The sequence below is a fragment of the Lepidochelys kempii genome, chromosome 2, assembly GCF_965140265.1.
Source record: "Lepidochelys kempii isolate rLepKem1 chromosome 2, rLepKem1.hap2, whole genome shotgun sequence".
NCBI lineage: Eukaryota > Metazoa > Chordata > Testudines > Cheloniidae > Lepidochelys > Lepidochelys kempii.
In genome coordinates this window covers 262130559-262154831 of record NC_133257.1, presented here as the reverse complement: position 1 = coordinate 262154831, position 24273 = coordinate 262130559, and the positions used below count along the sequence as shown (strand labels likewise).

At 41.8% G+C, this 24273-nt stretch overlaps 1 protein-coding gene across 1 annotated transcript in view; it reads left to right on the top strand.

Annotated features, from left to right (window-relative positions):
- The window catches only part of OBSCN (obscurin, cytoskeletal calmodulin and titin-interacting RhoGEF), a 291804-nt gene that overhangs the window by 209519 nt on the left and 58012 nt on the right, over positions 1 to 24273 (top strand). Inside the window, exons 87-92 of the mRNA XM_073329682.1 lie at positions 1439 to 1552; positions 4741 to 4908; positions 5185 to 5287; positions 5808 to 5937; positions 10323 to 10428; positions 19850 to 19892. Of these exons, the coding sequence (XP_073185783.1) occupies positions 1439 to 1552; positions 4741 to 4908; positions 5185 to 5287; positions 5808 to 5937; positions 10323 to 10428; positions 19850 to 19892 (664 nt within the window). The remainder of the gene's footprint in view (positions 1 to 1438; positions 1553 to 4740; positions 4909 to 5184; positions 5288 to 5807; positions 5938 to 10322; positions 10429 to 19849; positions 19893 to 24273) is intronic.

Here is a 24273-nt window from a genome sequence, read left to right as displayed (position 1 = left end):
TGTTTAGCCTTGAGAAAAGAAGATTTGAAGGTGTAACCTGATAACAGTCTTCAAATGTGTTAAGGAATGTTATAAAGAGGACAGTGACCAGTTGTTCTGTATGCCCACTGAAAGTAGAACAAGTCGAAGGGGCTTGATCTGCAACAAATAAGATTTATGTTAGATATTAGGAAACTCTTTCTAACTCTAGGGGTAGTTAAGCTCTGGAATAGGCTTCCAAGGGAGTATGTGGAATCTCTGGTTTCACAGTAGCAGCCATGCTAGTCTGTATCCGCAAAAAGAAAAGGAGGACTTGTGGCACCTTTGAGACTAACAAATTTATTTGAGCATAAGCTTTCGTGAGCTATAGCTGCATCCAATGAAGTGGGCTGTAGCTCACGAAAGCTTATGCTCAAATAAATTTGTCAGTCTCTAAGGTGCCACAAGTACAACTTTTCTTTTTGTGGAATCTCTGTCACTTGAGGTTTCTAAGAGGAGGTTAGACACACACATGTCAGGGATGGTCTCTAGGTTTATTTGGTCTTACCTCAGGACAGGGGGTGGGCTAGATGACCTCTCAAGGTCCCTTCCAGCCGTATATTTCTATGATTCTCCAGCACAGTTGAATAGTCCCATAGAAATCAAGAGAACTTTTGTTGCTGGGTGAGGAAATATGGCTGTTAAAACCTCTATAACAAAGACTTTGAATTAGATCCCAAGTACCCAGATTGTATTCAGAAAATATGCATTCACAGGTGCAAAGAGGTAATTGCATGCAATGGGCTTATAGCATATTTAGTAAGCTACTGAGTGAGCACCTACACTTGCATATATTACAGATAAAGCCTAAGAAAATTTGGCTTCTATTTCTACTACATTTGCACAGAAAATAAGGCTGTGTATTTTAACTTTTACTAATAACCTGTTCTTATAAAGTGAGCCTTCCAAATTAATTTTTATATAACTTCTTGATATACATAAAGGTCAAAACTTAAAGTGTTTTGACAGTACTCAGTGCAGAATAAACTAGTGTGGAAAGAAGCAGAAATACATTTTGGGTGCTCAGCATTTTCTGAAAAAGAGGATTCTTTAAGGTGTCTCACACTGGGCAGCCAAAAATGGAAGCTCCCAGAACCACTAGTCAGTTTTGAAAATCTTGGCCGAAGGAACTGCGAAGGCTATAGAGTGAGTCAGAACGAAGGATAAAACTCAGCATTCCTGTCCCCCAGGTCTAAAATCACTAGCCAACACATGGTGATCTCTGTTTATCCACAAACAATTTGCAACACCGTGAAGTCATTAGTACCCGTTGGTTAATAAACTCTCCATTTCAGGTATCCCATGTTGAAACTTTAAGGTTTGCAAAACTCAGCCATCCTGCGTGTCCTTTTCCTTCATTGCATTAGTCATTCTTCAGACAGAACCATTAAAAATGCCTAATAAATCTCTTTTCTTTCAGTTCCTCCGGATTTTGAGGAAGGACTGGCTGACTGTACAGCTGAGCTGGGTGAAACTGTCAAATTGGCTTGCAAAGTGACAGGAGCTCCTAAGCCAGTAGTCGCTTGGTATAAAGGTATAGTCAGCATTGTGCTGTCATGAGATATGTACTCCTAGTTTACGTGGCACTCACACTGCTCCATCCCAAGTTCTTGGTAGCTGATCATTTAACTGAATTGCATGTTTTCCCAGCAACATTATAATTAGTTTTTACTTGCAATGAAAACATCTTTGCTGAAAGTTGACACCCAATACAAAGCCGTTTCACGTGCCTCTCACTGCATTTAAGTCTTTTCCTTTTACAAAAAGAACAGGAATACTTGTGGCACCTTAGAGACTAACAAATTTATTAGAGTATAAGCTTTCGTGGGCTACAGCCCACTTCATCGGATGCATAGCATGGAACATATAATAAGAAGATATATATATACACATACAGAGAAGGTGGAAGTTGCCATACAAACTGTAAGAGGCTAATTATTTAAGATGAGCTATTATCAGCAGGAGAAAAAAAAACTTTTCTTGCGATAATCAAGGTGGCCCATTTAGACAGTTGACAAGAAGGTGCGAGGATACTTAACATGGGGAAATAGATTCGATATGTGTAATGACCCAGCCACTCCCAGTCTCTATTCAAACCCAAGTTAATGGTATCTAGTTTGCATATTAATTCAAGCTTGGCAGTTTCTCGTTGGAGTCTGTTTTTGAAGCTTTTCTGTTGCAAAATTGCCACCCTTAAGTGTTTTACTGAGTGGCCAAAGAGGTTGAAGTGTTCTCCTACCGGTTTTTGATTCCTGATGTCAGATTTGTGTTCATTTATCCTTTTGCGTAGAGACTGTCTGGTCTGGCCAATGTACCTGGTAGAGGGTCATTGCTGGCACATGATGGCATATATCACATTGGTAGATGTAAAAAGAAAAGGAGTACGTGTGGCACTTTAGAGACTAATGAATGAGCCCCTGATGGCGTGGCTAATGTGATTAAGTCCTATGATGGTGTCACTTGAATAAATATGTGGACAGAGTTGGCATCAGGCTTTGTTGCAAGGATAGGTTCCTGGGTTAGTGTTTTTGTTATGTGGTGTGTGGTTGCTGGAGAGTATTTGCTTCAGGTTGGGGGGCTGTCTGTAAGCAAGGACTGGTCTGTCCCCAAGATCTGTGAAGGATGACCCAACACTCTCACAAATCTTGGGAGACAGGCCAGTCCTTGCCTACAGACAGCCCCCCAACCTGAAGCGAATACTCACCAGCAACCACATACCACACAACAGAACCACTAACCCAGGAACCTGTCCTTGCAACAAAGCCTATTGCCAACTGTGCCCACATATCTATTCAGGGGACACCATCACAGGGCCTAATAATATCAGCCACACTATCAGAGGCTCGTTCACCTGCACATCCACCAATGTGATATATGCCATCATGTGCCAGCAATGCCCCTTTGCCTTGTATATTGGTCAAACTGGACAGTCTCTACATAAAAGAATAAATGGACACAAATCAGATGTCAAGAATTATAACATTCATAAACCAGTCAGAGAACACTTTAATCTCTTTGGTCACGCGATTACAGACATGAAAGTTGCGATATTACAACAGAAAAACTTCAGAAACAAACTCCAAAGAGAGATTGCTGACTTGGAATTAATTTGCAAATTGGATACAATTAACTTAGGCTTGAATAGAGACTGGGTATGGTTGATTCATTATAAAAGGTAACCTATTTCCCCTTGTTTATTCCGTCTTCCCCCGCCCCCCACTGTTCCTCAGACATTCTTGTTAAACCCTTGATTTGTGCTGGAAATGGCCCACCTTGATTATCATACACATTGTATGGAGAGTGATCACTTTAGATAAGCTATTACCAACAGGAGAGTGCGGGGTGGGGGAGAGAAAACCTTTTGTAGTGATAAACACCCATTTTTTCATGGTCTGTGTGTATACAAACATCTTCTGTATCTTCCACAGTACGCATCCAATGAAGTGAGCTGTAGCTCATGAAAGCTTATGCTCAAATAAATTGGTTAGTCTCTAAGGTGCCACAAGTACTCCTTTTTAAGATCTGTGAAAGTGAGGGATCATTTTTCAGGATAAGTTGTAAATCTTTGATGATGCGCTGGAGAGTTTTAGTTGGGGGCTGAAGGTGACGGCTAGTGGCGTTCTGTTATTTTCTTTGTTGGTCCTGTCCTGTAGTAGGTGAATTCAGAGTACTCTTCTGGCTCTGTCAATCTGTTTTTTTCACTTCAGCAGGTGGATATTGTAGTTTTAAGAATGCTTGATAGAGATCTTGTAGATGTTTTTCTCTGTCTGAGGGATTGGAGCAAATGTGGTTGTATCTTAGAGCTTGGCTGTAGACAATGGATCATGTGGTGTGGTCTGGATGGAAGCTGGAGGCATGTAGGTAAGTATAGCGGTCAGTAGGTTTCCGGTATAGGGTGGTGTTATGTGACCATCGCTTATTAGCACAGTAGTGTCCAGGAAATGGACCGCTTGCGTGGATTGATCTAGGCTGAGGTTGATGGTGGGATGGAAATTGTTGAAATCATGGTGGAATTCCTTAAGGGCTTCTTTTCCATGGGTCCAGATGATGAAGATGTCATCAATGTAGCGCAAGTAGAGTAGGGGCGTTAGGGGACGAGAGCTGAGGAAGCGTTGTTCTAAGTCAGCCATAAAAATGTTGGCATACTGTGGAGCCATGCGGGTACCCATAGCAGTGCCACTGACTTGAAGGTATATATTGTCCCCAAATGTGAAATAGTTGTGGGTGAGGACAAAGTCACTAAGGTCAGCCACCAGGTTTGCCGTGACATTATCAGGGATACTGTTCCTGCTAGCTTGTAGGCCATCTTTTACATCCTTTTAGAACACACCATAATCAACAAGATCCTTCACCACACAGGAGAGACTTCAGGAGAGTTTTCGTGTTTACACGAGGACAAAGCATGACAGGTGATGAGCACCTGCAGTGCCCATTGAGATCAGGATTTAGCTCATGGTGGATACAATGTCTCCTCAGCTGTGTTCTCAGGGTGCATTGCAGAGAAGGAAGATGAAGAGCTCATTCTTCAGCCATTCTGACCTTATGCAATGTGTAGCTGTTTTTAGAAAGGCAAATACAGCCTTAAGCCCCCTTATCTCTATGCCTTTCTCTATCCTGGGGATAGCCAAGGTCCAAAGTGGAAGAAAAAGGTACAGTTCCCAAACAGAGGATGTAAACTGATGCTGCGTTTAATGAGGGATTTTTCTTTCTTTTATTTTTAAGATGGCAAACCAGTGGAGATGGATCCCCATCACATTATAATAGAAGATCCTGATGGTTCCTGTACATTGATCCTGGACACTCTGACGGGTATTGACTCAGGACAGTACATGTGTTTTGCCACCAGTCCGGCTGGTAATGCCAGTACACTAGGAAAGATCCTTGTTCAAGGTAAAGTCCTATACAGATACATTGTTTTAAAGTGCTATTCACCACTTCCCTGCTGTGTATTATATTAGGTATGTGCATTAAAACATGCAGGCAGTTCTGCATTACGTTCCTGGCATGTCCTCTTTGAAGCACCCTCTGATAGCTCAGGAATAGCGAATCAGAAAGTCAAATCTCTTTCTTGGTCTGCTACCAATGGGAGGGATGCAGTCAGGCCACAGACCTGTGTTGTATGTTTTGATTGTTGTCGTGTTTATTAAGTTTATTCTTATTTTCTAGTGCCACCGAGGTTTGTGAACAAGGTTAGAAATGCTTATTATGTTGAAGATGAAGATGTTCAGTTTACCTGCACCATTGAAGGAGCACCGTATCCTCAAAGCAGGTCAGTTCTTGGAGTTATTTCTTGACAGAAACCAAATGTTTGGGTGGTTTCCTCAAGAAATTTATTGTAGCAATTGTGTGGGAGGGAAAAACCTTCAAATAATAATTGATATGGGACTCTATCAGATCTAATGTGCTGATGTATATTTTGGGGTTCCTTTAACTATCCTCACCCAGCATGCATTCACTTCACCAACCAAGTGTTCTGGGCAGTCCATCATGACATTCTTTCTAGCAGCGGAAACTCAGTACAGCATCCTCTGAAGCCTGGCAATGCTGCTCTATGCATTGGCTTGAGGCATTTCATGAGAACACCGTAAGACTCTGGTTTTCCACGGGGGATGAGTGTGCTCCCTCCACAGTGATTCACATCCCTGAAAATGCAGAGAGCATGAGTTTTAGCTGGGACCTAAACTTGTATCTCCGGCCTGGGAGTGTTTTGCTCTGCCGACTGGGTTGATGGGCGAGTGACTCGTTGAAATGTCACGTTTTGCCTTAGACTTGCTATTTTCCATGCACAGGTGGTATAAAGATGGTGCCCTGCTGACAGACATCAATAAATACCAGACTTTTAGTGAGCCACGGAGTGGCGTGTTAGTCTTGGTGATCAAAAATGCTTCTAAGGAAGACATGGGACACTATGAATGTGAAGTAAGTTCAAACAGATTTCAACAGCTGCTGTTTGACTCATCATAATGTAAGAATTTCTTCTCTCTGGGGACAGATTTTTGACTGTGTTATTGCATCTGAAGTGTTACACACAGCGTACCAAGAAGCTCAAAATAAAGGAGGGATGGACCCAACTGTTCGGGGATACTCTGATCTGAGATTTTGGTTCATCAATTAATATAACAATGAGGCAGTTTGGAAATCAGAGTCAGAGCTGAGTTTAGATTCCAAATCTACCCCAGGCAACATTCAAATGTTCTGATGTGGAGTTTTGCTTTGGGCCCATCACTAAATGAAAGAGATCCAGACAAACATCCAGACAAGAAAAAGCACTTTTGGGCTTCAGCCAAAAGGGCAACCATTGAAATTCTCTTTTATTTCAAAAGATTAGCAGGAAGTAACTAAGAAAATCAAATCATATATGTCAGGGCAGGCAATTTCAATTACTTCAAAAAAGAAATTGCACTTCATTTTTTGTAGTAAGTCAGTAGTAAATCCTTAGTAGGAAATTAGAAAAGGAGTACTTGTGGCACCTTAGAGACTAACCAATTTATTTGAGCATAAGCTTTCGTGAGCTACAGCTCACTTCATAGGATGCATACTGTGGAAAGTGTAGAAGATCTTTTTATACACACAAAGCATGAAAAAATACCTCCCCCCACCCCTGCTGATAATAGCTTATCTAAAGTGACCACTCTCCTTACAATGTGTATGATAATCAAGGTGGGCCATTTCCAGCACAAATCAAGGGTTTAACAAGAACATCTGAGGAAGGAGGGGGGGGTTTGGAAAACAAGGGGAAATAGGTTACCTTGCATAATGACTTAGCCACTCCCAGTCTCTATTCAAGCCTAAGTTAATTGTATCCAATTTGCAAATGAATTCCAAGTCAGCAGTCTCTCGCTGGAGTCTGGATTTGAAGTTTTTCTGTTGTAATATCGCAACTTTCATGTCTGTAATCGCGTGACCAGAGAGATTGAAGTGTTCTCCGACTGGTTTATGAATGTTATAATTCTTGACATCTGATTTGTGTCCATTTATTCTTTTACGTAGAGACTGTCCAGTTTGACCAATGTACATGGCAGAGGGGCATTGCTGGCACATGATGGCATATATCACATTGGTGGATGTGCAGGTGAACGAGCCTCTGATAGTGTGGCTGATGTTATTAGACCCTGTGATGGTGTCCCCTGAATAGATATGTGGGCACAGTTGGCAACGGGCTTTGTTGCAAGGATAGGTTTCTGGGTTAGTGGAAAAGAAGATATGAGGAATTCCACCATGATTTCAACAATTTCCATCCCACCATCAACCTCAGCCTGGTCCAGTCCACACAAGAGATCCACTTCCTGGACACTACAGTGCTAATAAACGATGGTCACATAAACACCACCCTATACCGGAAACCTACTGACCGCTATTCCTACCTACATGCCTCCAGCTTTCACCCTGACCACACCACACGATCCATTGTCTACAGCCAAGCTCTACGATACAACCGCATTTGCTCCAACCCCTCAGGCAGAGACAGACACCTACAAGATCTCTATCAAGCATTCTTACAACTACAATACCCACCTGCGGAAGTGAAGAAACAGATTGACAGAGCCAGAAGAGTTCCCAGAAGTCACCTACTACAGGGCAGGCCTAACAAAGAAAATAACAGAACGCCACTAGCCGTCACCTTCAGCCCCCAACTAAAACTCCTCCAACGCATTATTAAGGATCTACAACCTATAGAATCATAGAATATCAGGGTTGGAAGGGACCTCAGGAGGTCATCTAGTCCAACCCCCTGCTCAAAAGCAAGGCCAATCCCCAATTAAATCATCCCAGCGAGGGCTTTGTCAAGCCTGACCTTAAAAACTTCTAAGGAAGGAGATTCCACCACCTCCCTAGGCAACGCATTCCAGTGTTTCACCACCCTCTTAGTGAAAAAGTTTTTCCTAATATCCAACCTAAACCTCCCCCACTGCAACTTGAGACCATTACTCCTTATCCTGTCCTCTTCTACCACTGAGAATAGTCTAGAACCATCCTCTCTGGACCCACCTCTCAGGTAGTTGAAAGCAGCTATCAAATCCCCCCTCATTCTTCTCTTCTGCAGACTAAACAATCCCAGTTCCCTCAGCCTCTCCTCATAAGTCATGTGTTCCAGACCCCTAATCATTTTTGTTGCCCTTCGCTGGACTCTCTCCAATTTATCCACATCCTTCTTGTAGTGTGGGGCCCAAAACTGGACACAGTACTCCAGATGAGGCCTCACCAATGTCGAATAGAGGGGGATGATCACGTCCCTCGATCTGCTCGCTATGCCCCTACTTATACATCCCAAAATGCCATTGGCCTTCTTGGCAACAAGGGCAGACTGCTGACTCATATCCAGCTTCTCGTCCACTGTCACCCCTAGGTCCTTTTCCGCAGAACTGCTGCCTAGCCATTTGGTCCCTAGTCTGTATCTGTGCATTGGGTTCTTCCGTCCTAAGTGCAGGACCCTGCACTTATCCTTATTGAACCTCATCAGATTTCTTTTGGCCCAATCCTCCAATTTGTCTAGGTCCCTCTGTATCCTATCCCTGCCCTCCAGCGTATCTACCACTCCTCCCAGTTTAGTATCATCCGCAAATTTGCTGAGAGTGCAATCCACACCATCCTCCAGATCATTTATGAAGATATTGAACAAAACCGGCCCCAGGACCGACCCCTGGGGTACTCCACTTGACACTGGCTGCCAACTAGACATGGAGCCATTGATCACTACCTGTTGAGCCCGACAATCTAGCCAACTTTCTACCCACTTTATAGTGCATTCATCCAGCCCGTACTTCTTTAACTTGCTGACAAGAATACTGTGGGAAACCATGTCAAAAGCTTTGCTAAATTCAAGAAACAATACATCCACTGCTTTCCCTTCATCCACAGAACCAGTAATCTCATCATAGAAGGTGATTAGATTAGTCAGGCACGACCTTCCCTTGGTGAATCAATGCTGACTGTTCCTGATCACTTTCCTCTCATGTAAGTGCTTCAGGATTGATTCTTTGAGGACCTGCTCCATGATTTTTCTGGGGACTGAAGTGAGGCTGACTGGCCTGTAGTTCCCAGGATCCTCCTTCTTCCCTTTTTTAAAGATTGGCACTACATTAGCCTTTTTCCAGTCATCTGGGACTTCCCCCGTTCACCACAAGTTTTCAAAGATAATTATCCTGAAGGATGACCCAACACTCTCACAAATCTTGGGAGACAGGCCCGTCCTTGCCTACAGACAGCCCCCCAACCTGAAGCAAATACTCACCAGCAACCACATACCACACAACAGAACCACTAACCCAGGAACCTGTCCTTGCAACAAAGCCTGTTGCCAACTGTGCCCACATATCTATTCAGGGGACACCATCACAGGGCCTAATAACATCAGCCACACTATCAGAGGCTCGTTCACCTGCACATCCACCAATGTGATATATGCCATCATGTGCCAGCAATGCCCCTCTGCCATGTACATTGGTCAAACTGGACAGTCTCTACGTAAAAGAATAAATGGACACAAATCAGATGTCAAGAATTATAACATTCATAAACCAGTCAGAGAACACTTCAATTTTTCTGATTACAGACATGAAAGTTGCGATATTACAACAGAAAAACTTCAAATCCAGACTCCAGCGAGAGACTGCTGACTTGGAATTCATTTGCAAATTGGATACAATTAACTTAGGCTTAAATAGAGACTGGGAGTGGCTAAGTCATTATGCAAGGTAACCTATTTCCCCTTGTTTTCCATACCCCCCCTCCTTCCTCAGACGTTCTTGTTAAACCCTTGATTTGTGCTGGAAATGGCCCACCGTGATTATCATACACATTGTAAGGAGAGTGGTCACTTTAGATAAGCTATTATCAGCAGGGGTGGAGGGAGGTATTTTTTCATGCTTTGTGTGTATAAAAAGATCTTCTACACTTTCCACAGTATGCATCCGATGAAGTGAGCTGTAGCTCACAAAAGCTTATGCTCAAATAAATTGGTTAGTCTCTAAGGTGCCACAAGTCCTCCTTTTCTTTTTGCGAATACAGACTAACACGGCTGTTACTCTGAAACCAGTAGGAAATAAGTAACATAAATTGCACTGAACTGGGATGTGCACACTCAAGGGATCTGCTTCATGAGTATATTTCCCAAGGTCCAGATTCTTCTACTGCGGGATCCAGCTGACTTCTGTTGAAGTTACTTGAATCTTGCCCTTGGATTCAGTTCAGCCATTTATGCAGTCCTGTATTGCACATATGGCCTTGGCTGCAGTAGGGTAAAGTGTGGATTGACTGTATAAAATTATCCTACATTTTACTGAGTATTGCTTGATTCTTGTTAGCTGACGAACAGATTAGGTTCAGCAAGGAGTGGAGCGGATCTTTGCCAGCAGAGTGCAGCATTACTGGCCCAGGAGAAGAGAGGAGACCAAGCCATTACTATAGAAGGTATGACCCTTTGCCAGCTCTGTAAGTATATCATTGAATTACCCTAAAGTCGTCATCTTGAGGGCTGAATATATTTGCCATCTTATCATACAGTCTTATTCATGTTGATTGTCAGCGTACATGTGTCTGTATGTCCATCTATGTGTGTATGCGTATACTGCAGATCATGTATACCCATCACGTACTTAGTTCATTTCCAAGCCGATGAAATCAATGGATTATCTTACCATATAATGTTTATGGAATCCATTAAATGGCAAAGGAGGAGCAGCTTATTTTGCTGCCACTAAGTCTGGTGATTTTGTGATTCTTCCCATTTGATCTAGCAATAGTAGTGTTTCAGTCTAGAGGCAGAATGTGATATGAGCTACACTGAGGAAAGACCGGACTCAATAACTAAAGCACAGCAGAAATACGGTGGTCTCTAAAATGACACAGGAGAATATGTGGAATTGTCAAAGAAATACATCTGATGGATCAGCTGTATTTCCAAGCACGTGTGTGAATAAGTATTAATTTATCTGTTAGCAAGAGATATATTGATATTAAACATCACATGTTCATGGAATCCATTCCTTTTTTATGAGTGTTTTTGGTTTGTTTATTTAACTTAAATTGGTAAGAATCCAGTGGAGAGGTCTTTCTCTTCATTTCTTAAGAGGGCTGTTGTCCTAAGTTATCTTGTTCTTTGAATTATTTCTACCATAAATATGTAAAGAAAACAAACTACACCCTTCTTAAGTGTGCTTAGGCAACACTGAATGTCAGAGGTTTGCAAACAACTAAGGAAGTTATTTTTCTCCTTCCAGTGATTGTGCATAGATACATTCCATTGTAGCTGTATGTGCATTCAGTGCACTCAAGTGGGAGACTTTTGCCAGCAGTACCCTAGAGGGCACATGCCCCCTGCTTCCCTTGTGCTCAGACCTGAGGGCATAAAAGGGGCATGGCTGCTGCCTCCTTCTCAGTTACTTCTGTGGCGAGAGTTGGGAGTTCCCTGTGGCTCCTTAGCTTCAGTTAGCCGATCTCTAGACAGAGATTTCTCTAAATGCATATGGTTCTAATGATAGTTTAGGCTTAAGATAGTTTAGTATGGTTTAGTTTATTAGATAGTTAGTTCTTTCATTTGGGGGCTTAGTATGGAGAAATCCCCAAGATTCAAACAATGTGCCATATGCAGGCATAGAAGCTGGAACTAGGGGAGCTGCTGCTGCACCCCCTGATGGCTTGAAGTGGTTTCCATTATATACAGGGTTTACAGTTTGGTTCAATGGCTCTCTGCACCCCCCACTATAAAAATTGTTCCAGCACCCCTGTATACAAGGCGTAATCCTAGTTACAGATAAGCACTAGAGAGGAGAGAAAGAAACATGGAAGGAAGGCAAGAAACTCACCACCTGGAGTCATCCTCCTGGATCCTACTGTCTCTTGAGGACGACACACTGCTCGAGGCCAGAGAAATGAGCAGCCCCTGAGAATGGGGACCCTGTCTCCCTCGTAGCCACAGTTAGTCAGGAACCTTTTCTCACAAACCCAGCCCCAGCTAACGGGGCATCCCTGCCTGGAATACTCAGTAATAGACTAGCCTGAGCAACAAGTACAGGAAGTTCTGCTCCAGAGCAGGCCGCAGCCTGGGCTCTGTCATGGATGCCTTCCTTCTTCCCTGGTCAAGCCATCTGCTGTATGCATTACCTCCAGTCCTTCTCATTTTGAGGGTGATCAGGAAACTAAAAAAAGACAAGACAACCATAATCTTTGTAGTGCCGGCCTAGCCAAGATAGTACTGGTTCATGTACCTACACCAACTCTCCATTTGGTCACTCATAACTTTACCCCTTGTTGACAATCTCCGGCTCAAAACCAATGTCTTTGCATCCCAACTGGCAATCTCTCCGCCTCTCCGCATGGATGATCTCTTGTTGAGTAATCAGGAGAGATTATGCTCCCAAGATGTCCAAGCGATCTTGGTAAGCAAGAGAATGGATTCCACCTGAGTGACATATGCAGTGAAATGGAAAAGGTTTTTGATCTGGGCAGAATCTCACCATTTATCACCAAATCTTACAGTGGTTAGACACATACTGGACTACCTACTGCATCTAACATTTTCTGATCTCTCAGTTCACTGAGAATCCATCTGGCATCTGTCTCTGCAGTACACCTTGTAGTGGCTGGCTTTTCTATCTTTTTGCATCTCGTGGCTTCCAGATTTCTAAAGGGTCTCGTTAATGTGTATCTTCTCATGTCCAATCTGGGGGTACCTTTGTGGGATCTGAATCTAGTTCTGACCCATTGAATGGGTCCCCCCTCTTTGAACCTCTGGCAACATCATCCCTTTCACTATTATCAGTGAAAACAGCATTCTTGTTAGCAATTACCTCTTACTAGGTGAGTCTAGTGCTGCTAGCACTTTTAGCTGACCCTCCTCTCACAGTTTTCCACAAACACAAAGTTTCCCTTAGGTTGCGCACTAAGTTTATGCCAAAGGTGGTATCAACCTTCTACTGGGGGAGGTTTAGATTGGATATTAGGAAAAACTTTTTCACTATGAGGGTGGTGAAACACTGGAATGCATTACCTAGGGAGGTGGTAGAATCTCCTTCCTTAGAGGTTTTTAAGGTCAGGCTTGACAAAGCCCTGGCTGGGATGATTTAACTGGGAATTGGTCCTGCTTCGAGCAGGGGGTTGGACTAGATGACCTTCTGGGGTCCCTTCCAACCCTGATATTCTATGATTCTATGATTCTACTTTAATCAGATAATTCATTTCCCAATATTCTCCCCAACACCTCATCCTTTCAAGGCTGAAGAAAAGCTTCATGCCTTAGATGTATGTAGGGTTTTGGCATTTTACATAGACTATGCAAATCTTTCAGATCCTGCCCCAGAATCTTTGTAGCCTATAGTGAAAGAATCAAGGGAGAATCAGATGCAGTTCAGTGTATCTCATAATGGATTTCTGACTGCATCAAGCTTTGCTTTGATCTTGCTAAGGTCTCCCTTTCACGCAGGATAACTGTGCTCCACTGGGGCTCATTCCACTTCATCAGCCTTTTTGAGCAACATTCCTATATGGGACGTGCAAAGCAGCAACATGATCATGGGTACATACCTTCCCCAGACACCATGCTATTACACAGGCTTCCTGAGAGGATGTCAGCGTCGGCAACTTGGTGTTGCAGTCTCTTTTCTAGTAATCTGCAGTCCCACCATCTGTAGGAAAACTGCTGGTGAGTCACCTCCTGGGCAATGTATACAAGCACAATCACTTGGGGAGGAAAAAATGGTTCCCTACCTGTACAATAACGGTTGTTCTTCGAGATGTGTTGTGCACACATACAGTCCATGACCTTCACCGCTACTTCAGGAGTTAGATACATGGCGGTGCAAAGTAATGGAGAGGGAGGTGATAGCCGTATGCCTTCTGTGCTCTCTGCTCTGATCACACGAGAGTAGGGCCACATTCAATGCTCATTGGTACTGCTGGCAAAAGTCTCTGGCTCGAGTGCATTGGGCTTACATGCAGCTGTAAAGGAATGTATATGTGCCCAACGCATCTCAAAGAACAAGGGTTACTGTACAGGTAAGTAAGCACTTTTTCACGTCACTGGCATTTGAATAGTGACAGCACTCAGGATTTCAATGGGGGCCATGACTGGGAGAAGTGTACTCTTGACAATTACTTTTGCCTTGAAGCTAGTGTTAATGTTGGGAGTCAGAAACCATAGACTACCCAGATTAGTGTCCAGGCCTATAATTTATTTAGCCTGTTTGGAATCGTTATATGTTTCTAATGACCTAGAAAAGTTGGAATTTATTCATTATTCCCCCTAAGCTTCTGAATTCTTATAAAACAATACCTCCTCCCACCCCACTGTCCTGCTGGTAATAGCTTATCTAAAGCGATCATCAGGTTGGGCCATTGTGCTGGAAATGGCCCAACCTGATGATCACTTTAGATAAGCTATTGCCAGCAGGACAGTGGGGTGGGAGGAGGTATTGTTTCATATTCTCTGTGTGTATATAAAGTCTGCTGCAGTTTCCATGGTATGCATCCGATGAAGTGAGCTGTAGCTCACGAAAGCTCATGCTCAAATAAATTGGTCAGTCTCTAAGGTGCCACAAGTACTCCTTTTCTTTTTGCTAATACAGACTAACACGGCTGTTACTCTGAAACCTGAATTCTTATAGAAACCCAGATAATCTCATACATACACACATAATTATTTTCCTCTGCTTTATGCTCACTTCCATTGTGGCTTTGTATTATGGTGATCAAATCACTGAGGACTGCAGGGGAGAACTTTATTGGGATTATCAATACCATAACTTAATCGGCTGGAGGGGTGCTGTTTCCGTAATATGCCCTACTCAGGGAGCGAATATGTTGAACCCAGAATGCTGATAAAAATGTACAAAACACCACCAGCGTGGCATATCTTGGTGCATTTACCTTGTAGGAGGCTAAACTGCAATTTATTATCATTTAAAGCAAGTTAGAGGAAGATGTTGTAATAAAAAGTAAGAATTGCAAAACTGCATTAAAAGTGTTGTTTAGTTTATAGCGTTGTGAGCATTTAAATTCACGTTGGAATTACTCATGTTTGTATATCATACATTTGTATAGTTCATATAAAAGAAATTATTTTGTGGCGTTGATTGAAGAAATCTAACACGGCAATTGCCTGCGGGCACCAGAAGTACTGTGAAATAAAACAATTTGTTGTTTAAACTGGAGAGATACTGGTTGTGACTAGTGGTTATTGGGTTCAAATTGGCATTGTCGAAGGAAATACGGTCCCAATGCAACTGCAGTTAGTCAGTGAAAGATGGTTCAGGGCCTTCCAGAGCAAAATGTTAAAATGAGCCGAAGTCATCCCTGTAATAGCTTCATTGCATTCGATGGAGTTGCACCAAGGATGAATTTGGCCTAATACGTGTAACTGAGAAAAGAACTATTGGTTATTTAACATCCAATAATCTATCTGGATATATCTGCTGGGAAGCCAGGCTCCCCTGGCAAAGAACAGAAGGACAGACAGACTTGATGAGAGCCATCTCTTTCCATCCTTATGATTCTGCATATTGGTGGCGATGTTATTGTTTATGACTTCAGCAGGAAGATAAGCTATCACAGTGTGATATTATTACACTGGAGAACAGGCATTGGACCTGGCCCGCTCCCACACACCAGCACTGTTTCTGAGAGTTTTACCTATTTAATAGTTGTTTGCTGTTGGCTGTATGGTGTGATGGTTGCCAGTTCTTCCTGTGACTCTCACAGAGACTTTTGTTGCTATTGGTTTTTTCCTTGCCATTGTTTTACTGTTACCTCTCAGTTTATTTCACTGAGCCAAACATTGTTTATTACTCACAGTATTAAATTAGTAAATCTTGTTGTCCACAATTAGCAATCCAGGCACCAAGCCTGCAATTTGTAGAGTTAAATTCTGCCCTCAGTTAGCACCTGGCATTGAAGTCAACTGAGAACTGATTTAAAAACAGAAATCCAAATTCAGGAAGAATTTTAGGACTTTCACACAATTATTTGTAGGGTTAAAGAGAGAGAGAGAGAGCGTGAACCTTTCTATTTGAGTTCAAGTTGAATATCTGCTTTGCAACCAATCTCCTTGCTGCTTAATTTAGATGTCGCAAATCTTTAAAGACATGCTGATTCGTCATGGCTCTAGCTTTCATGTTTAACATCATAATTCAGCAAATTATTCAACCCAGGTTCACTAACTTGCAATCAACTCACTTTTAAAAACAAAATGGCAACATTTCTGAAAGTTATTGAATTCCCATCATCTCTGACTGGCATGGTACAGACTAGGAAACGACAAATGTAAAGCTTTTTATTAGCAGGAATAATCGTAGCACAAGTGGAAATAAGCAAGATTTTGCAGAAGACTGAACACTGGGATGGAGCGTGTTTATAGCAGGAAAATGGGAATCCGGCTTCCTGGGTTCCGTTCTTACCTCTGCCACTGGCTCCATGCGAGACCTTTGACAAGTTACTTAATCACTCTGTGCCTCAGTTTGCCTGGTAATACCTGTCTCACAGGATAATATTAAGTGTTTTGAGATCCTCGAAGGCAAGATTGCTGAAGAAGCACACAGTATTTTTAGTTCTGTTTTTCCCACTATCCTGCCGAAGAGCTAGAGAATGTGGGTTTGCTCCCTAGACTTTTTAATAGTTCCATTTTTAGGGTGAAGATCAGGATATTATTTATATTTTCATTGTTCTCTTATTATTAATTTACTATTATTATTGATGTTTATTTTTAGTTTAGGGCTGGCAATGTGTTCAGCACAGTACTGTGCACAAGAACGTCTTTAGGTCCATCTCAGTCATAGCAAACACACAGTATTGTTTCCAAGTAAAGGCTTCTAAAGCTATAACACTGCTTTTCCAACCACAGTTGTTTTTCTTTACAGAAAAAGTAGAATACTTGTATTTCATACAGAGCAGTTTAGAAAATTCTGTTCTGTTTGTGAATTGTCTGCAGTGTAATTAGATTCAACAGTTGGTAGATCAAGGGGGGGGAAATTCAGTAATCATCTTCCTTGATATACATGATCAGCGCATACTGTGCAATGGGATATTATGGTTTTCTGAGGGGGACAAGGTAGGATTTACAGATTGTAAGAAAAATCACATTGGACATCATCTTTCATGCATCTCAAAGTTCTGAGGGTTCTATTTGCCTTCAAACGCATTCTTGTAATCATTTCATAATGTGTGCGCTGTTGGTTTAACATATTAACAAAAAACGTAGACTCGTTGGCTGAACCTAATGCTTAGAGCTGTTAATCTGCTTATCAGGATCTTCTGCTTTGCAAAGCTGTTTTTCTAAAATGCTACAAAAAAGTTGAAATGATAAATCCTACGAATAGTTCCTGAATTCCCTCATCCTACTTTCATGTGGTTCTATCCTTCATATGGGATTGCTTCAAACCTATCATATCTCGGAGAGTCTATATAAACTGCCATGCACTAAATTAAAGTTTTAATTTAAATATTTAGGGCCCATATACCCCATTTAATTTATGATTGGCGCTCTTGTGCCCAGTCCTGCAGAACTTTTGTATACAAAATCTCCACTGACATCAGTTGGGAGTTATGCATGCAGAACAACTGGGACTGTTGTCAGCTGGAAGGAGTGCAAGATCAGACTTTGATAATGGGAATTGTGTGCAAGGACAGAGAACAGTGTATTTAGGTTTGGCAGTATATTTATTTAGGTTTAATAAGGTGCAGTTCAATAAAATACCAGTTACTAATGACACATATTTATTGATATTTCCTAACTGAACATTTGATACAGTTCTTTTCTGTGAGACAATTTTGGATATTCACTAAATACATTTTTAACGATCAACTAGTATTCAACATACAGTAACTGTTAAAAGAACCTCATAAAATATCTTTTATCTACATAGTATATCTATTGCACACTAATTAATTTGCATAAATATATTGGGCCTGATTCTCATTTGCTTACTTTGGTTTAATCAGGAGTAACCCCATTGACATGAGAAGAATAGGTCCCATCTGGAGGAGTATTTCTGTTAGTTTTGTTATATCCACATTGTTTATCTATTTGGGAATCTTGACTTAAAGGGTTCCTGATTTTATGAACATTTCTAACCTGGATGCAAAAGCAAAATACTGTTTAAGGGCCCAGTCCAACTTCCATGTAAAGCAAATTTTAAATAGTTTCAAAAGTTTTCCAAGTTACTAACAAAGTATTTATATAGGCTTAAAATTTTATTTAATTTTGAAGACAAAACTTTTGCAAATAATTTCTTCCTATATTTAATAGCTACAGTCTAAATTCTAGATTCTAGGTCCGACACTGGTTTCATTTAAACCAGTGTAAATATAGTGTAACTCCATTGGCTTTAATGAAAAAAATCTAGTTTTACTTAGGTATAACTGAGAGCAGAATCTGGCCGTCTGTGTTTGCCTAACAGAAACTGGAAGACAACATGGAACAGCCACCTGCTCTCTTTTTTCAGGCATTTGTGAAACTAGCACTCCAGCAGGGAAAACATGGAACTCTATACGCAACTGAGATATTGACATCAACTTCTGCACAAAATTCTCATTCACCCCAGTGGGATTTCCATGCTTAGCATAATGGCAGGATGGGGCCCTTGTAAGTTAAGTGAAGGTGAAATTAAATTTCGAATATTCTGTCTTATAATGTAAATATATTTTGAATTTTTTAGTCTATAGATATGTTGGTGACCATTTAAAGAATCAGGATTTGCTAAAAGATGTAACAGAGGTTAGATTCCCCTGCCCCCGTCCCCCTCATATTTTGAACAGGAACTATCTGTGATATCTCAGATATTGCTGTGTAGTAACTCTTGGTAACTGTAATTTTTGGACGGCAGCCACTGTTACTGTAGAGATAATGACTTGGGACAAGAAACAGCTTTATTTCAAAAACAACAATGAAAATTTTGCAGTTCACTTTTTAAGTGTTTTTTTAATTATACAAACTAAATAACAACAATGCTGGAGCTTATTTGCTTTATTAAGCTGGTTGCTGGAAATATAATTCAAAGGAAAACTTAGCCCTTTAGAAGCTCACTAACTTGTCACTGAACAAAGAGAGGGGCTTGGGGTCTTGTTTTGCAAAATCCCACTTATAGTCAGCAGTTCAGAGTGCATTAAATACAATCTAGTTCATATGGTGTCATGACGCTGTACCAGCAGATTGGTAGAAAAAATGATGAAAATCTCTATTAGCTTTTGAAATGTTATACCACTTTGCTTTTCCTTTTTTATTAAATCTCTAACTTAAAAAAATCCTATCTGAAATCTTTATGTAGTCACCTCTAAAGCAGTAGTTTATATTATTGGGCCATAGAAAGAGAGCTATACAGAGTTAATATGCATGGATGGAGCAGACATATGCATACTGTAGGTATATAGATGGACTCTCATTTTGTGGGGCTTTTTTGTGCTAATTTTCTATAATTTTTTTTTTCATTTTGAGAAGCTTGGATCTTGAATCCAGTTTGCAGAAGCCTGAAAACTGACCGATTATTTAGTCCGGGAAACTCCTTTTCCAGAAACATGACAATCATAGGTTAAAGGATTCCAGCTCTGCTGAATATTCCCTATAGAGACATATTTTGATCTCTCACATGGTAGCTTGCAGAAGTTTTGATTTTCCAAAGACAAATGCCAGGTTATCAAAGTGGGAAAAAATAGGCCACACTGGGAATCCTCAGTACTGATCAGAGACACTAAGGATATCACTGCAGATAACCACAGAAAGCACGGATGGGATGATACGTGCGTTTTTTCACTCAAGTTTCTCTTGATTAACTTAACAAAGTTAATTTAATCATTTCAGCTTTTGCCTTTCTTTAACCCCATGCTGTTCATACTGTTTTCTTTGTAGTCACTGAACAAGAGACTAAAGTGCCCAAGAAAACCATCATCATGTAAGTGCTTTTTTTTTTTTTAAACAGTCATGTTTTGACTTGCTGCCTATGCATGATCCAATAACAAGCCTGTGTTTGTTGGCCATGCAAGTGTGTTCATTCCCATCCCATCCGATTTCTTGGTATTTTGTGTTATGAAATGTAACAACCTGAAAAATGTAGCCATCCCTCTCAAAAAGCAGGAACACTAGAGTTTAGACTCAGTCTGGGCCAAATTCTTCGTTCAGATATATGAGCACAGATCCCACTGATGTCAATGGAAATTGCACTTGAGTTTGAGACGGTAGAATCTGGCTCAATAACACGACACATGACATTGTTAGAAGCAAGTTCATGGCTTGGACATGAAGCAGATACTGATAATTGACTTCCTTGTACCTTTGTTAAATTATGATGAGTGTGTATGAAACAACAACTGAAATATACATAGAAACAAAAGCTGAATACCATCTTTTACTCGTTTTATTATTGTATATTCTTATAATCTTCTATTCATTTATATAGCACATTGGGTCCCAATGGCACCATGTAGGTGTGTAAGACAACAGGTCCGGGCACCTAAGAGTTTTCAAACTAAATAGCCAATTGGCAGACAAGGGTAAAGTGGGGAAGAGGTGCTGCCTTTTGCTGTTTTCCTTTGACCTCAGTGGAAGCTAGATTGGGCTCTTTGGGCAGTTGTGAAAAAGTTTTACTTCTGCAAAGAGCAGAACCCCTGGTGTTACTGTCCATACCAAATTGTTGTGTGCTGTGTGTAAAATACAAGTGGGTTAGCTAAAGATTATGCAAGACACAGTTTTAGAGAACAGATTCAGAAGTAGCCCAGGAAAATGAGTCCTTGTTGCTCTTCCAGGGGTTGCTCGGGGTCAGGCCATGCAACAGTTTAAAGTTTAAAGCTTTTACCTTTATGAGCCTCTGCTGCAATAAATCAGTAGACAGAAGGACAAAGCATTTTGTTTTGGATTTCTTCTCAGTCATCCGGTGATGTCAGCAATCTTGTTCTAGTTCTTTCTTTTTAAAATTGTCTTGTAATTCTCTCCAGCAGTCATACACTTTGTTAAATATCATTCAGCAAACACAAAGTGCCATTCAGTAAACTGATTACTAAGGTCCTCATAAGTAAATTCTACAGAGAGTACTGATTTAAACCTCTGAGGGCTTGACCCAACTTTTACTAAAGTCTTCAATGGGAGATGAGTCACGCCCTAAGTATGTATCTATGAGGATAGCAATGTTCAAACTTTACCAACACGGAGCAAGTTAATGCATAAATTTGAGATGGAACAGAACCAAAATCCAGGCTGTGCAAACCCCCAAACCTTGAGCGTACTCATATGTGGGTCTTAACTTTGCAGCTCAGGCTCAAACCCATATCTAATGCAAGTATATAAAGGTTAATTCTCAACTCGGTTGCCAGAGATTTTCACACGTACCTTTGATTGGCATTGATGAGAGTTATGCACATACAATGTAGACCTTAAAGACTCTCCAACAGTGAAGGCTGGTGACCCCTGGCTGGAAGCAAGCAATCCCAACATGAGAAATAGCTTTAGGCATGGTGAGAAGGTAGTGGCGCTGAGGCTAGGGGGAGAGACTCTCAGTGGGAAAGTGTGCTGTTGGGTGAGATCATTTCAATGTGAGAGGTGTAAGTACGGGGATAGGCACATTCTCAATGGAAGAGGCTAATGCTGCAATGAAATATATACTCAGTAAGAGAGGGTGATACTGGCATGGGCACATTCTCATGGAAGGAGGTGCTGGAATCACATCGTGATAGGGTGATGCTAGAAGAGAGAAGTAGATCAGATCTCTGAATCTTTAAGTCCCTGTCCTGGCCAAACAAGAGCAGAAGAAGTTCTCTTAGTGGAGAGTCCTTGATCCTTTCCCATCTCCCTGTGCAGAACAGCCTATGAGAAGGGTGGAGGAGATAGGAGGATTTCCTGTGCAAGGAATGTTCTGTGGATGGCAGGCCCATCTTGCTGGGGCTATAGACTGAGGCATGGAACTGCCATGTGGAGCTGGGGAGTGAGGCTGGAAATATGAATTCATATTCATTCCTTCCTGGGTCCAGTCCTCTTTATTGATCTTTCGGTTGCTTCCGTTTCGGCCTCTGGCTCTGCACTTGATGCTAGAGGCTGTAGCTCAGTGAAAAACAAACTTGGCTTTGCCTCTTCTGTTTCCCCTGGAGCAGCCACCTCTAAATTTGGGGATGAGACTCTTTAAACGCAGGCTGTTGTGCTATTTGAAATGTACATTTTTACACGTGACTTTCATTATGGCTTTTTCAATGTTATGTCTACAGGAAAAAGTCAAGGGAAAAGGACTTATTTGTCTGAGAAGTCTGGGGAAGCAGACATTTATCCCAATCTGTACTGCAGCATGTTTAAGGTCAAATTCTGCCCTGGGATAGGTGCATCCCATTGACATCAGTGTGTATGTATCCAAGTGCAGATAATGTAGACCTCAATGTGCAGAAGTCCCTGTTGTTCTGGGCACCTCACCGTACCCACAGCAAAGCCAGTAGAATTATTCTGAGAAATAGTGAACATGCATTATGGGCCTGATCCTGTACTTCTTAGGTAAAACTCACACTGAGGGTAGGATCCGGTTCCGTGCAGTATGCTAGCCCATCATCATTTTTACTGTAAAAATAAAGAGAAAAATAAATGCACACACACGTACACACACACACACTTATAGCAAGAGGGAATACTAATATCTTGGCATGAATAGCTTCTTCAGGAAATATTTCAGCTGTCTTTCCTTTCTTGGTTTTCCCCATGTGCTTAACGATCTTCTAACACTGCTTTTATGTGTGTGTGAAAATGCAGGTCTGTAGTCCACGCTGTTGATTGATAGGTAAACAAACCCTTTCTTTGTGACCATTCATTTTAACCTACAAAAAGAGAGAATATGTTTATAAATAAGAGGTGAATTCCTGACCCGTTGAAGTCAATGGGATTTTTGTCATTGATTTCACTGGCTCCAGGATTTCACCCAAGGAGACTGGATCAGGGAGAATGGGTTGAGCTCCTGACTGTCTTTGGGATCTTTGGATGAAACTGCTATATGACTGCAAAGTAACACTGTTCCTGTTCTAAGAAAATCATTGATAATAGTCAGTGAAGCAGCATGCAATATAGCAGGCATCTAAAAGAGAGCTCCTTAGCTGGACATACCCAACATGCTTCTGTGCATTCCAAGTGTTAATGGATTTGGAAACCATTTGGATGGGACAGTGCAGAGCTCTCTTGACAGAAAACCTGATTCTGAAAGTGAGTTGAGTATGTGTGTGTCCCTCTGAAACTTAAATGCTCACAAAATTGAGTGCTCACAAAACTAACCCCACCTGGGTGGCTTTGTCCACAATGGGCATGTGCTGAGGGAGTGTGGATCCCAGAACGATTTTTGGCTTCACGCAAACTCCATTTCAACCATTTTTGTCATCAGAGAGGAAACGATAACAACTGTGGTGAAGACCCCAAGGCAAAAGCGAAAGATGTCTCCCGCCCGTCCTCCTTCAGGTTACTCTCTCTCCCGCTCTCCAAGATCAGAGCTGCTGACCCCAGAGCCAGTTTATGTGACAAAGGTCAGGCAGCCTGTACACAGGCATGAGCCGGAGGCCACACGGAAGACTGTCATCCCTACGTTCTTTGTGACAGAGCCAGAGGACAGACAAGGAGCGGCAGCTAGACCTGTTGTCGTAGAAACCAAGGCGGAAGAACAAAAACCCAAATGGGTCGAAGTGGAGGAAATCATTGAATTCAAGGTGAAAAAATCACCCAAGCCTGCGAAGAAAAGAGGCGCTTCCCCAGCAAAACCAGAAAAAGATGACTCAGGAGTATTGACATTCACTATGCCTGACCCAAGACCTAGGCGTTCCTCTGAAGATGACCCAAACACAAACAACTCCAACAATAAATTAGTGGAGCAGGCCAAGTCTTCCCTGCCTAGAGACAATCTTTCAGATGTCGACATCCCAACCCTTGCATATGGAGCTGACCAGGAAGGAGCTCCAGTCAACAGTGAAGAAGACATAAGTTCTCAGTGTGGGTCTGAACAGTTAGGAAGTAGTTCATTCATTGACTGTGGGACTGACGGAAAGAGCTGCATGCAGGAAGCAAGCAATGACGATGTTTCAGAAGCTACTTCCCCACTGCTTGCCTGTGTGGGTGAACCCTTTGTCTTTAGCTTGGAGACAGCTGATACAGGCAAGCCTGAACTTCCACCTTCACCGATGAGCCGAGGGGTTAAAGAAGAAGCTGATGAGTTAGATACATCTTGGACTGCTGAAGGGGGAGTACCTGATACAGTACAAGATGAGGATCTTCCAGAGGAAGATACTGTTATAACTGATGAGCCAGAGGAGCTAGAGACAGATGAC